The sequence below is a fragment of the Megalobrama amblycephala genome, linkage group LG16, assembly GCF_018812025.1.
Source record: "Megalobrama amblycephala isolate DHTTF-2021 linkage group LG16, ASM1881202v1, whole genome shotgun sequence".
In the NCBI taxonomy this organism is placed as follows: domain Eukaryota; kingdom Metazoa; phylum Chordata; class Actinopteri; order Cypriniformes; family Xenocyprididae; genus Megalobrama; species Megalobrama amblycephala.
This window is the reverse complement of record NC_063059.1, coordinates 26,740,093-26,753,252: the sequence shown is the minus strand read 5'-3', so window position 1 is coordinate 26,753,252 and position 13,160 is coordinate 26,740,093. Positions and strand designations below refer to the sequence as shown.

General features: G+C 35.1%; 1 protein-coding gene across 4 annotated transcripts in view; it reads right to left on the bottom strand.

Moving 5' to 3' along the window:
* The window catches only part of myo1cb (myosin Ic, paralog b), a 47,826-nt gene that overhangs the window by 10,868 nt on the left and 23,798 nt on the right, over nt 1-13,160 (bottom strand). For 3 of the 4 annotated variants that reach the window (XM_048161970.1, XM_048161972.1, XM_048161971.1), the window contains 10 exons: nt 7,940-8,095; nt 7,741-7,856; nt 5,702-5,900; nt 5,129-5,209; nt 4,696-4,875; nt 1,675-1,773; nt 1,390-1,503; nt 1,166-1,237; nt 549-668; nt 206-285 (listed from right to left, as the gene is read on the bottom strand). In XM_048161970.1, the coding sequence (XP_048017927.1) occupies nt 206-285; nt 549-668; nt 1,166-1,237; nt 1,390-1,503; nt 1,675-1,773; nt 4,696-4,875; nt 5,129-5,209; nt 5,702-5,900; nt 7,741-7,856; nt 7,940-8,095 (1,217 nt within the window). Of the gene's footprint in view, nt 1-205; nt 286-548; nt 669-1,165; nt 1,238-1,389; nt 1,504-1,674; nt 1,774-4,695; nt 4,876-5,128; nt 5,210-5,701; nt 5,901-7,740; nt 7,857-7,939; nt 8,096-9,531; nt 9,800-13,160 lie in introns of those variants that run through there. The other variant, XM_048161969.1, reaches the window with a different exon arrangement.

Genomic DNA, 13,160 nt, shown 5'->3' with positions numbered 1-13,160 from the left:
ATACCTTATATTATATATATTATATATATAATATATACACATATACACATATATATATATATATATATATATATATATATATACATATATATATATATATATATATATATATATATATATATATATATATATATATATATATATATATATATATATAAATGTATATCATACTAATAATATATTCCATTTTATTTATTTACTCTACCTGTTGTTCTGAAAGACCTCAAAGCCATAGATGTCGAGCAGACCAATGACAGAGGCGTTTTTACTGTTGAATGAATCATCCTGCGAGACATTAAGAGCACAGAAATATTCAACAACAGCTGTGGCACAACATTCAGACTAAACATACACAGACTGTAACATCATATGGTGAGAATGCGTTCCAATAACTCCCATCGGAAAACTGGAGTAGTCATATCCTGTGTCATTTCTTTGCATTCTCCATGTGGGGGCGCTAAATATTCACATTAGGTAACTAGACTCCGTCAGAGAATTTGAAAAGACATGAAGCTGATAGTGTATTTAACAGCAGAATAAGTCCATACCTTGAAGGCCAGAGAGTCATTAATTTTGTTGACCAGCCAAGTAAAAGTACGACCGTATATGGCTTTAGATAAGGCATCCCGTGCTGAAGCGGCCTGCTCTTGATTTAAAGGACTCATCAGCTACAACCCAAACACAGACAGTGGAATTATGGGAAATATTCATAAACAATTATTACATATTGTACACACATACAACATTTTACACACCAAGTGTGAAATGTGAAAAAAGTTTAAAGCTAAACACCACTATTTTATTACAGATGGTTTGAATGCAAGCTTTGAATAAAATGGGATTTCACATTCTATCACGTTTCAACATTTTCATGTTTTTTGAAGAAAATGTTAGTGGTGTTTTTACATGTAACACCTGTCGCCCACCTGAAAGTGATATTCTATGATATTCTGTTCTTTATCCCTCATTTGATGTGAATCTATGGGATTTTTTTCACCCTTTTTATCATCAGTCAAAAATCATGCATATGATCAAGAGTAACAGTACACCTCTCCTTAACAAACTAGTTTTGAAAAATCCCATGTTCAAGTATGAGCAATAGTAATAGTGATGTTTACCTTATCAACATGATTAATATTTAAACTGTAAATAATTGGGAACATACCTCTTCTCCTTTGGCAATGATCTTTTTATGCGTTAGAGCCTCTTTAAGAACAGTGCCGTCAACACCTAACAACTGCAATATCACAAATACACACAAACACAGTCAAAAACAACCCCTTTCCATGCAATTTTAAGAAAGGAAACATTGGTAGAGGTTTTAACACAAACAGAAAGGTCATGCACATGTGGTCATAGCCCAGTGATATAAATAAACTGTCCTATTACCCTGGCTAAGTATTTAATCTGTGTGTCTGTAGTGATATAGGCACTGCCACTGTCCTCGCCTCCGTACTGGACATTCCCCAAGTGTAGTACGCTGGCAATAATGTTCAAAAGCTCCTGTGGGGAAAGAGACATGTGAATGAGACAAAAGATCAAAATAAAGAGGAAGAACTTTCTGTTTCTAAGAGAAGAACATTTATTTATACTTCACAGTGTGTGTGTGTGTGTGTGTATGTGTGTGTGTGCGCGTGTGTATGTAATGTGTGTGTTGTGATTGGTCGGTCATACCTCCACTTCATCATCAGTGAAGCCAATGACGCTCAGGGCTTTCCTCACTATCTTCCAGTCATTTCGGTCGTTTATGGAGCTCACTTTGGGACAGTTACCCTGAAAACACACACACACACACACACACACAAACTCACTCAGCACAACAGAGGAAACCAAGGGAGGAGGGGCTCCTCTTGACTTCCTCTATTAAACACCAGGGGAGCGAGAGGAAGGGACATTCCTGCATACTTGTGGGAAAATTTATGATGCCATTTATGATGAATAATCATACACAGGTCCAACATAAACGCATGTGGTAAAGTGAACTGAAATTTTTAGGGGGGCTTTTTTGACATTTTTATTAATAATGAAAGCCTGTTTCCACCTCACAGTAAAAAAATAAAAAGCTAATTCTGAGAAAAAGTTTGAAATAAGACAAAGTCACAATGTGAAACATGAAGTCACATTTTTTGAAATCATCGCAATTGTGGGAAATAAAGTATATATATATATATAAGAGATATAGCGGCAATAATGACAAATAAAGTCACATTTGTGAGTTTTAAAATCAATAATGAGAAACAAAGTTGACATTAATCAAGTCATAATAACAACAGATATTAAAAACATAAAATATTAAGTCACAATTGTGAGATATAAAGTCGCAATAATGAGAAATAAAGAGAAAAAAGGTGAATCACAACACTTTGATTCGAAGCGTTCGAAAACCAGAAAAAAATACCAAGGTACAAGACTGTGTACTTAATGGATTTAGTGATAGAAAGAACTACAATCCCATGAAGCATTACGAACAGCATAATTAAATTAAAAACAATGGAGAAATATAAAACTACCCATTTAAAGGTGTAGTGTGTAAGTTTTAGCGGCATCTAGCGGTGAGGTTGCGAATTGCTCAGTCCACCGCTCACCCCTCCCTTTCGAAGCACATAGAGAAGCTACGGTGGCCGACACAGGACAAAGATGTCATTGCCTGAGACAGAAGAGAGTAGTCAGTCAAGCAATGAGGTTTCTGCTTACTTTTAACAAAGAACCGTCTCTGCTTCTAATAAACCAGAATACTACTACTACTACTACTATTTCTTGCATTTTCAGTGTAGCTAGTGATGATGCAAGCTGCCTCTAAAAACACAAACGATTTAGAAGAAGAACAACAAAGTGACGAAATGCGCTCTGTAGAGCAGTTTGTCCATTTAGGGCTACTGTAGACACATGTCAGCACAAAATGGTGACTTAATATGTAAGGGGACCCACGGTGTAGAAATAGATCATTCTAAGATAATAAAAACATAACAGTTTATTATGTAAGATCTTTATACACCACTGAAAACATAAAACTGAAGTTATATATATATTATATTGAATTTCTGTCAATAGATCCTCCTAAAATGTACACATTGCACCTTTAACCCTTAAATGCATACCTCGGGTCTTTAGTGACCCGGGACGTCATTCACTACCTTCCTCCTCGTTCATTTTTTAAAATTAGACATCAACCTTCTTGGTATTCCTCAATCAATTCATTATAAAGAATATAACAAGAAAAAAATCATAAAATGATAAAAGAATGCCTATTTTTGTATTAATTTTTTGTAAAAATTGTATAGGGTCGCAAACGCCCCGAGGTATGTATGAGTGTATTTTTTCTGCACAACAATAATTGAATCTTAGATGACGGAATAAGTGCAATTCACCTTTATTCCACAAGGTGGCAATGTCTGATACACAATGCTGAAGTGACGACTCAGACAGAAAACAGAATAATAAGAAAAACATGAAATGGCTCAGCGAAGTACTGAACGCAATCAAATATGACTGTAACTATTACAGGATGGATCTGGTGAAGCTGTTAGCGATCAAAATATTGATTTTGAAGATGTTGAAAATTATATAGTTTTGAGAATACGTTTGAGATCGCGAATGGGCTCATATTCGTGACCTCAAACATAAAACTAGCCTATTATTTGCTGAATTTACTGGGAAATGAGCTCTGACGAGGACAGTGGTGATGGCATAAAACATCTGCTCAAACTGAGCCCTTTCAAGCTCCAAAAGGTAACGAAATATGATTTATTTTATTCTTCTGTAATTGTTACTCTACTATCAGAGGAGTTTTATATTATCGCGACAGGTAGAGATCCTTCTGTGTTATATATAGATCCGGGTCGATAAAGACCCGAATATGTAAGAATGATTGGTGAAACAGTCATGCGTTTAAGGGTTAAATATGTTGATTATATATTGTATATATAAAAAATATATTTTAAGTTTGTTGCAAAATATGCATATACATTCAAATAGTTAAGCATTTTGACCAACTCCATTATGTCATTTGCAGTGCTTCATGGGAGTGGGTGGAGCTAATGAGATCTTTTGGTTGTTTTGCTTGTTTCGACTGGGTAATGTAGTTTTTCACCATGAATTCTGCTGTTAAACATGACTATTTTAAAATTTACAAGATTTTTTTTTTTAAGTTATTTTTAAGAAATAATGCAGCTTCAACAGAAGCAAATACAATCAATTCAAAACCTCGTAGTTGACAGTAAGGCTGTTTTTAAAGGTTCACATGTTATCGTTAAAAATCAATTTCCCTATGGAGAAACTGAATGGAGTTTTTACTTCTGGGACCCGACTGTTGCACTATATAACCAAAAATGAAGAAATGTTGTCACACTGCGAGATATAGTCTAAAAATCACATTTCGAGATATAGTCACAACTGTGAAATATAAAATCACATTGTGAGATGTAAAGTCACATTGCAAAATATATTGTAAAACTAAATTTCAATTACCTTTTTTTTTTACTGAGGTGGAAACAAGCTTTCATAATTAATGAAGGGATGACAAACAGAGACAGACATAAGAAGGGTCAGATTTTACCCAGCATCTTTTACTTGACCAGCATGACCCACTGTGTCTGAAGCATGTGTGCTAACTACTAAGCCACAGCTTTTTCTTAAACGTACAGCTTTCCTCAGACATCTGTGGTAATCATAACAAGTGTGTGAGGTCTGTCTCACCTTCACCAGATACTGGTACTGTTGTGCGTTCTTCTCCAGGCCCAGCCTCCTCAGCAGATCATCCTCTCCTCCTTCAATGAGCTGATAGAAGATGTGGAAGTTCCTCTCGCCGTGGCTCTGGTGTACGACGCGTGATTTCTCCAGCAGGTAATTTATGATATGACCCCCTACCGGAGCACCCTGCCAACGGGGACACCCAAAGGGAGAAGCAGAGGGGATAATACCGGGTTTCTGACACGCATGCAAGCACGCATAATTTCACACAAACACACAAGCACGTAAACACGCAGGTGGATGCAGCCAAATCCCCAACCCAAGGAGAAAATTGTAGGGGTAAAGGTGCATCAACAGAAGGTGGATCACAGCGATTGAGACGTGAGCTTTGCTTGATGATCATGTAACAACATTAATATTGTTAAATTGTCAAACTCACCTTGAAGTCAAACTGAATGTCCATGTATTTCCCAAAGCGGCTGGAATTGTCATTTCGTAAAGTTTTCGCATTTCCAAAAGCCTGAGAGAAGAGTTATTCAAAGGAAAACAAACAATATGTGAAGGAAAAATAATTAATATAACAATACAGTATGGCATACAGAAAAACAATCTTTATAATGTACACAAATACGATTATACACACACTCTACATACACTAGATCCACACACACTGCTAGTTTACAGGGAAGCACCACATCTGCAAAACATCTGGCAGAACGGCAGTCTGCACTGCTTCCGTTGGCCTTCCCATTTTTAGATGTCCTTCAAGTATGTCCCAGTCTTATCGCACGGATAATAGCAGTGGCGTATAATTACCGAAGAGGTTTATACTGAAACCAGGACAACAAACTGCTCAGAATAAACTCTGCTCTTTTCCTTGGCATCGCTGAGAGTCGTTCAGAGCACTTTCCACTATCCACAGCAGTCCAGAGCAAAAATTACAGAGCATACTGATCTCACCACTATATGCTGGCATTTGTAGATTAGCAAAATGTGCTGTGTACATGTTTACCTCCAGCACAGGGTTGGACTGTAGCAGGCGATCTTTGACGGTCTGCACGTGATCACTGGCAGGGCAGGTGACGGCGTAGTACTGCAGAACCTTCTTGGAGGCTTCTGTCTTGCCAGCACCACTCTCACCTGAGATGAGGATGCACTGGTCCCGTCTCTCAGTCCGCATGGAGCGGTACGCATTATCAGCCACGGCATAACTGTATAGGGAACATGTCAAGACCATAAATGTTATAAAATGAGTAGATTTCACAAAGTAAATTATTTTATTAAAAAAATATTACAATAATACAATAATAATGATAACCGCAATAATAATAATAATAATAATAACAAATCTAAATTAAATATTTATATAGATTAAAATTTATATTTGAAATTAAGATTTTAATGAATTTTCAGCCTTTTAATTTCATTAATTCAATTTGCTTAAATTCAAAGAATTAAAATACAATAAAATCACATTAATTATAAGCAAAAATTAAAGTACATTAAATAGACAATAATGTATATTATTGCTTATTTATTATTGTATTTTATTTTTGCTTGTTTTTGATTTAATTTACATTTTACACACAGAGTAATAATAATATACTCAATATACATAATAACAACAATAAATTAATAATAATACTAAACATTAAAAACATAAGTTGCTTAAGTAGATAAATACAAATCTTTACAGATTAAAAATTGCATATAAAAAATAAGTAAGCAAAAATTAAATTAACAAGCAAAAGCAAAAATTTAAATACAATAATAAAAAACAACATCACAATTAAAATATTAATTAAAATATGTATAGCACTTAAAGTAATAATAATAATAATAATAACAACAATAATAATTATTAAATATCTTAATTAAAATGCAATAATTAAATTAACAAGCAAAAGCAAAAATTTAAATACAATAATAAAAAACAACATCACAATTAAAATATTAATTAAAATATGTATAGCACTTAAAGTAATAATAATAATAATAATAGCAATAATAATTATTAAATATCTTAATTAAAATGCAATAATTAAATTAACAAGCAAAAGCAAAAATTTAAATACAATAATAAAAAACAACATCACAATTAAAATATGAATTAAAATATGTATAGTACTTAAAGTAATAATAATAATAATAGCAATAATAATTATTAAATATCTTAATTAAAATGCATGCCTTAATTTTTTTAATAATCATCTCCCTTGATGTTATAATGTATGTGCAATGTGGCTTCAGATTCCTTTTCTGTTAGAGCTTAAATGGACATTCAGGTGTCAGTAACACTGTGTAAACAGTGGAAAAGCTTAGTGATGGATGAAGTTACAAATCACTTTCATGAGGAAAGAGCAGGGAGACACCACAGAGGGTCTGTGTTTTTTCAACATGCATGAGAGCTGAGATAACGTTTTCATCACTTTTACACATCTGCTATCAGTGTGAGATGAGAACCATAGTATATCCGCTATAACTTTATACATCACTATATTTCTCCGGCTAACTGAAATCTCCAAAACACACATAAACAGATGAGATTGTAGGATAACTTTAGTTTATAGTACTCAACATTCCTTACATATATTCCAAGGGAAATTCTTCCTCACTAACAGAAGGCAACAAGAAAGATTACCAAGACCCACCAAGTCCATAAAAATGTAGATTAGGCATTTCACATATTTAATAGTAATACTAATACATACTCAATAATAAGTAGTCTACAGAAATGTTTATTTTGTAGGCCTAAAATCTGGAAGAAAATTAGCATTTTCAAAACATGGGTTCCCTATTGGAATTTTTCTTTGTTTTATTAACACAGTAATACCTTAAATATTAATTTGAAGGGACTATATATTTTTGTTTTTAAAACATAGGTTGTTAAACAAGAACCACAACTACCACATGGATGTGAGTTCAAATCGGACAACTGTTGTAGTCCTTATTAAGCAACTAAAAAACATTATTAGCCCTCTCATTATCCTACTCTACACAACAGAAGAGAGCAGAATAGTGGGTAATAATGACTTCCTGCTGATGCCTTACATGTGAGGTGAGACTTCATAGAAATTGACGCCCCTGTATCGTTCCATATGCTGTTTAGTGTAAATCTCCAGATCTTTGTAGGGGTTCATGGACACCAGCACTGAGCCGATGTACGTCTGTGGGAGAAAGATAAACACACAGTGGTCACATCAATACTCTGAGCATTATGTGTGAATAGAACAGGAACAACAGCTCTTACATAAATGAGGTTCTCCTTGAAGCGCTTGCGGAGGTTCTCGATGAACGCCACCTCGCTGGTGTGGTTCTCCAGCAGGACAAAGTCCTGCACACCCACCCGGTCCCTGGCTGTCAGGGCGCTCTCCATATTCACCCGGATTCCGTCACTGCCCACTGCCTGAGAGAGAAAGAGCAGAACTGAGATACAGATTCACACTTACACCCTTGAGACGCAGAGCAACGAGAGGTGATATATAAACACTGCAACACACACAGTATGTCAAGGCCCTCTGAGAGCCTTGAGAATGAACTCAAGCACTCCATCATAACCCCTCCCATATCATATCATATCATACACACTTCGGCTCATTTGAAATACAGCTAAATAAAGCTTTTAATTTAAAGCGATTGTGGAAGGAATTTCTCACTGAACCACATTTACCTTCGTGAACAAGATGTCACCATGTGAATAATGGATTTGTGTCAAGCACAATATCAAGTTAAAGTTAATACTCTAAAACCACAATACCTTGGTTTTTAGGCTTAGAACTGCAATACCATTAGGAATGCAAGATACACTACTGTTTAAAAGTTTGTTGTCTGTGAGATTTTTTTTTAAAGAACAATGTTTTTATTCAGCAAGGACACGTAAATTGATAAAAAAGTGACAATTAAGAATCCTGAAGAAAATTTATCATGGTTTCCACAAAAACATTAAGCTGCACAACTGTTTTCAACATTGATAATAATAAGAAATGTTTCTTGAGCAGCAAATCAGCATATTAGAATGATTTCTGAAGGATCATGTGACACTGAAGACTGGAGTAATGATGCTGAAAATTCAGCTTTGGTCACAGGAATAAATTGCATTTTAAAATACATTAAAATAGAAAACAGTTATTGTTTTGCAATGTGTTTTTACTGTATTTTTGATTAAATATATGCAGCCTTTGTCAGCATAAGAGACTTATGAAAAAAACTGAACAATAGTGTAAACTGGTGCCATATCAGTTATTAGCTGATATTAAAGATTTTTACATTTATCAGTATTGGTTGATATTGGATATAATTTTAAATAGGTCGATATAAGATAATTAAGTATACATGATCATTCACCTAATTTTTACCTTTATATTTAATAACTCTAATAAATAACACAGTTAAATGTAATCTTCAACAAAACTCAAAATGAATATGTTTTTTATACTCTATATTATAATTTTTTGGCGTTTTATTTTAAATTTATGTAAACAAAATAGCACTGAATTTTAATATCAGCCATTAATCGTATTGGCCAAACTATTAACACTGCACATCCCTACAAGGTATTATTTGAAGTACCATATAAACACTGTTGTATATGAATATGGCAATCATTATAAGTATCATGGTACACCTGTATTTAAATACCATAATATTACCATCTGATCCCATCATTGCTCCATGGCACCACCACAGTACTATTTATAAGGGTACAAGGCTGTTTTCTCTATCATTACCATGATTACATTACCCTTACAAGAAACAAGAAGCTGTAAACCATCAATTTTCACACTTAAACCACATCAGTGTAAACTCCACCCAAAGTCAAAACAGAAACACAGTCATACTCACATCTATTACCGCATCTGTATTTTTAAAGAGAAAACCCTTCTCCACAATGGAGGCCTGGGTTTTCCGCATTAGATCGCCAATATTTGACAAATCCATGGTGTCGATTAAACATTAACCGTCGAGCCTTGTCCAGAGATGGTCTTTAGCATAGGCATAAACTAGTAGGACACAAAAATTTTCAAGCAGGTCACTTGTCATCTGATGTCTGTAATCCTGATCAAAGAGGACTATGGGTGACACTTCCTAGCTTGAAACAGAAAAGCGCACTTACACCCACTCACACACACAAACACACTCAGATGAACAAATGCGTGATTATGCATTGAAATACACACAGTCACATTGTGTGAATGCACCAGCTGCCACGGCTGTTGTTTTGCTATTGACACAGCAGCGGCCGTCCCCTGGAGGGAGAGACAGAGAGAGACAGATAGAGCACACCTGAGCAAGCACTTTAATTAAGGTGATGTACAACAACTACAACAGAACCGAGTGAGAGGGAGGCTAACGGTGGGAAAAAAACAAGCAGTAAGAAAAACATAACAGCCGAGCAAGAACAGTCGACAAGTGTAGTGCCAGGAAGTGACTTCATTCCCAATCCGTCAGCCTGCTGAATGCCCCAACAGAGCTGCATCATCTCTGAAAGTCTAACACGTCTTTGCAAACTCTCACTCTTCTTCCCCATTAGGCCGGTTTTGACTTTCCAGTTAAAAACTGGTTTCATTCAATCTGCAAACACCCACATGGAATCCAGCTTTCACAAATCACACACAAATAAGTGTGCGGAGTCTGCCGACACTCATTCCCAAAGATCATATTTGAAAAACAAATTAAAATACTGTGCAGTAAACATGACACACTTTACTTAATCTTGCCTTAATCGCATTTACTTGTTTGTCTGTTATTTGTCTGCATATTCTACTGCAGAACTGACAGTTAATAATCGGTGGTGGAGTCATAATCAAAACTAAATATACTGGCTAGACAGACATGACATCATTTGCTGGCCAACTCAAGCATAATATGTCCAGCCCATTGACTACTGTACTTACTCTGAGACATAGGACTGTGCCGGTCAACTCGACAACCACCCCACCTGTGGCGGTACACCAAAACACATTTTTTGTATGTGCATGCAGTTTTACGTGAATATTATGACACGAGTGAAGCAGAAAGCTTTGTTCACAAAGGAAATAAGTTAGCAATTAAATGTTACATCGCAGCCATGGAAACATTTGGATTCAAGCCGAATGAGAGCGGTATGAGCCCAAAAATTTAAGCCATTTATTGGCTTTGTATTCTGTTTTGCAATCTTGTCACCTGATTTTCCACAAATTATAGTTAAATTTGTGGAAAATCGTGTCACGAAACAGAACACAAAAAAACAAATAAATTTTCGAGCTCATATACCGCTCTCATTCGGCACAAATCCAAATGTTTCCATGAGTTATTCCACTGGACATGAAATCCAAATATTCACTCATGTCTTACCCATTTCTGCAGGGGATTATAAACGTTTCATCCGTTCGTTCACTTTTAATTATTAAATTCACATCCTTTACTGTGGTAAAATAGAAAAGCACTGTAGGACAGATCCCTTTTTTTTGCACGTTAAATTCTATTTAACACAGTTTGTGCTTGTTAGACTTGGTAAGGCACTTCAAGTCTTCACTCTTTCTCTGGCAGTGCAATATCAAATATAGCCTAAAAGTCTTGTACCTGCGGAAGATAAAATTTTCTCTTCAGATCGTTTACAACAAGTGTCAGTTGCTTTGGATATTACACAGCAAAATCTCCAGAGTTAAATCAACTCTGCTCAGAGTACATATGGTCCCTCTCTAAATAGTGTTAAAATAACACTGAAGCAGAGTTAAAATTAATGAGATAATTATACAATTAATTTAGTGATAATTGTACATTAGTGATGAACACCTGCTGTTAACAAGCAGAATCACTGAAGAAAAGAGAAACACAAGAACTACAACTGACTTCAGTCACAGCCTTATTAATTGTTTAATTATCTATTAACTTTAACTCTGCTTCAGTGTTACTTTAACACAATTTAGAGAGGGACCATATGTACTCCAAGCAGAGCTGATTTAACTACTGTGTAGACGAGATGGTCTCTGTCCTGCTTGTGTCCCACATCCCTCTCAAAGAGCAGAGCGGTATAAATGACGTTATATTTATCTTTGTGGGGAAATACAAATCAATTTTATTTTTTATTTTTTTCATTTAATATTTAACTTTCTTATATTATTTAGGTTACCATTATTTAGTGATATTCATTTCAATGTTTTACAGCCTGTAGTGTATTGTTTCACTGACGGAAGCACTAAAATAAAGATGCATGTTTGTTACAAAATGGATGTTTGAGCCTCATTTATTTATTTATTTTTCATATTTTAAAATGTATTTAATTTAGGTCAACACTCCCTTCCCCAACCACTGCACCACCGGTAGCTGGTCCATTACTACCACAGTGGTAAAAACTGCCATGCCACAGCCCTACTGAGTACTGAGACACTTATATAATACCGATCAGCTTTTACTTTGATTAAATATTTGTTCCAAATCTGTATAAATTACTTTGTTCTGTTGAACACAAAGGAAGATATTTTGAAGAATGTTGGAAACTGAACAGTTCTGGGGCACTATTGACTTCCATAGTATTTTTTTTCTACTATGGAAGTCAATGGTGCCCCAAACAAACTTTCTTCCTTTGTGTTTAACCGAACAAAGACATTTATACAGGTTTGAAACAACTTAAGGGTGAGTAAATGATGACAGAATTTTCATTTTTGGGTGAACTATCCCTTTAAAGAGATCAGTATTTTCATGTTATGGGCGATAAACGATAAAATATGCCATATTAGAATTTTCTAAATAAACAATTAATAATTCAGACATCACAACATTATAATGTACAGTGTGATAACTGAATATTTATTCTGACATGCTAAAAGATTAGATTTAAAACTTTAAATGAGCCTTAGATGATGGCAAAAATAGTGGAAATGCATGCATTTAAATATCCATATATCCAAATATCATATAACAGGTGCAATTAAATATCCATTAAATTTAATTGGATTTCCCAGGTCATACAAGGATCTTTAGATTCAGAGTTGACTAAGGGTTCTGTGTGCACGTTAGCAAATGTTATCAGGGCATCAGACGTAAAATCCCTTTGAGCTGCCAAAAGACAACATAAATGAATCCAACAATTCATTTAGACCAATAAATATGCCATAACCTGAAAGCAGATCCTTGTCCCTCCCCCAAGTCTCCTTCCTAAGCAACTTTCTCAAGAAACAGGCTTCATTACACCATTGTTCTTTATGGATTTGCTTTCCTGCTCCCACCCCTGGTCCCCTTCCCCATGCTTGCTGGTCTACAGGGCAAGCTAAGCGCCTTTGCCATGTGCTCATTTTTTCCAAATGCTGCTGCTCTGAAAACAAAAGACTGAAGGCTGTAGATACGACCGTGGGCAAATTATTCATTCTCCATTTCACTCTAGCCTTCTTTGAAAAATAAAGATCAAGGAGGGAGAGATTTGTGCATACAAAAGGCACTGGGAAGAATTGAACAATAATTGCCTTTTACTTGACCTTCCAACATCCTACCGA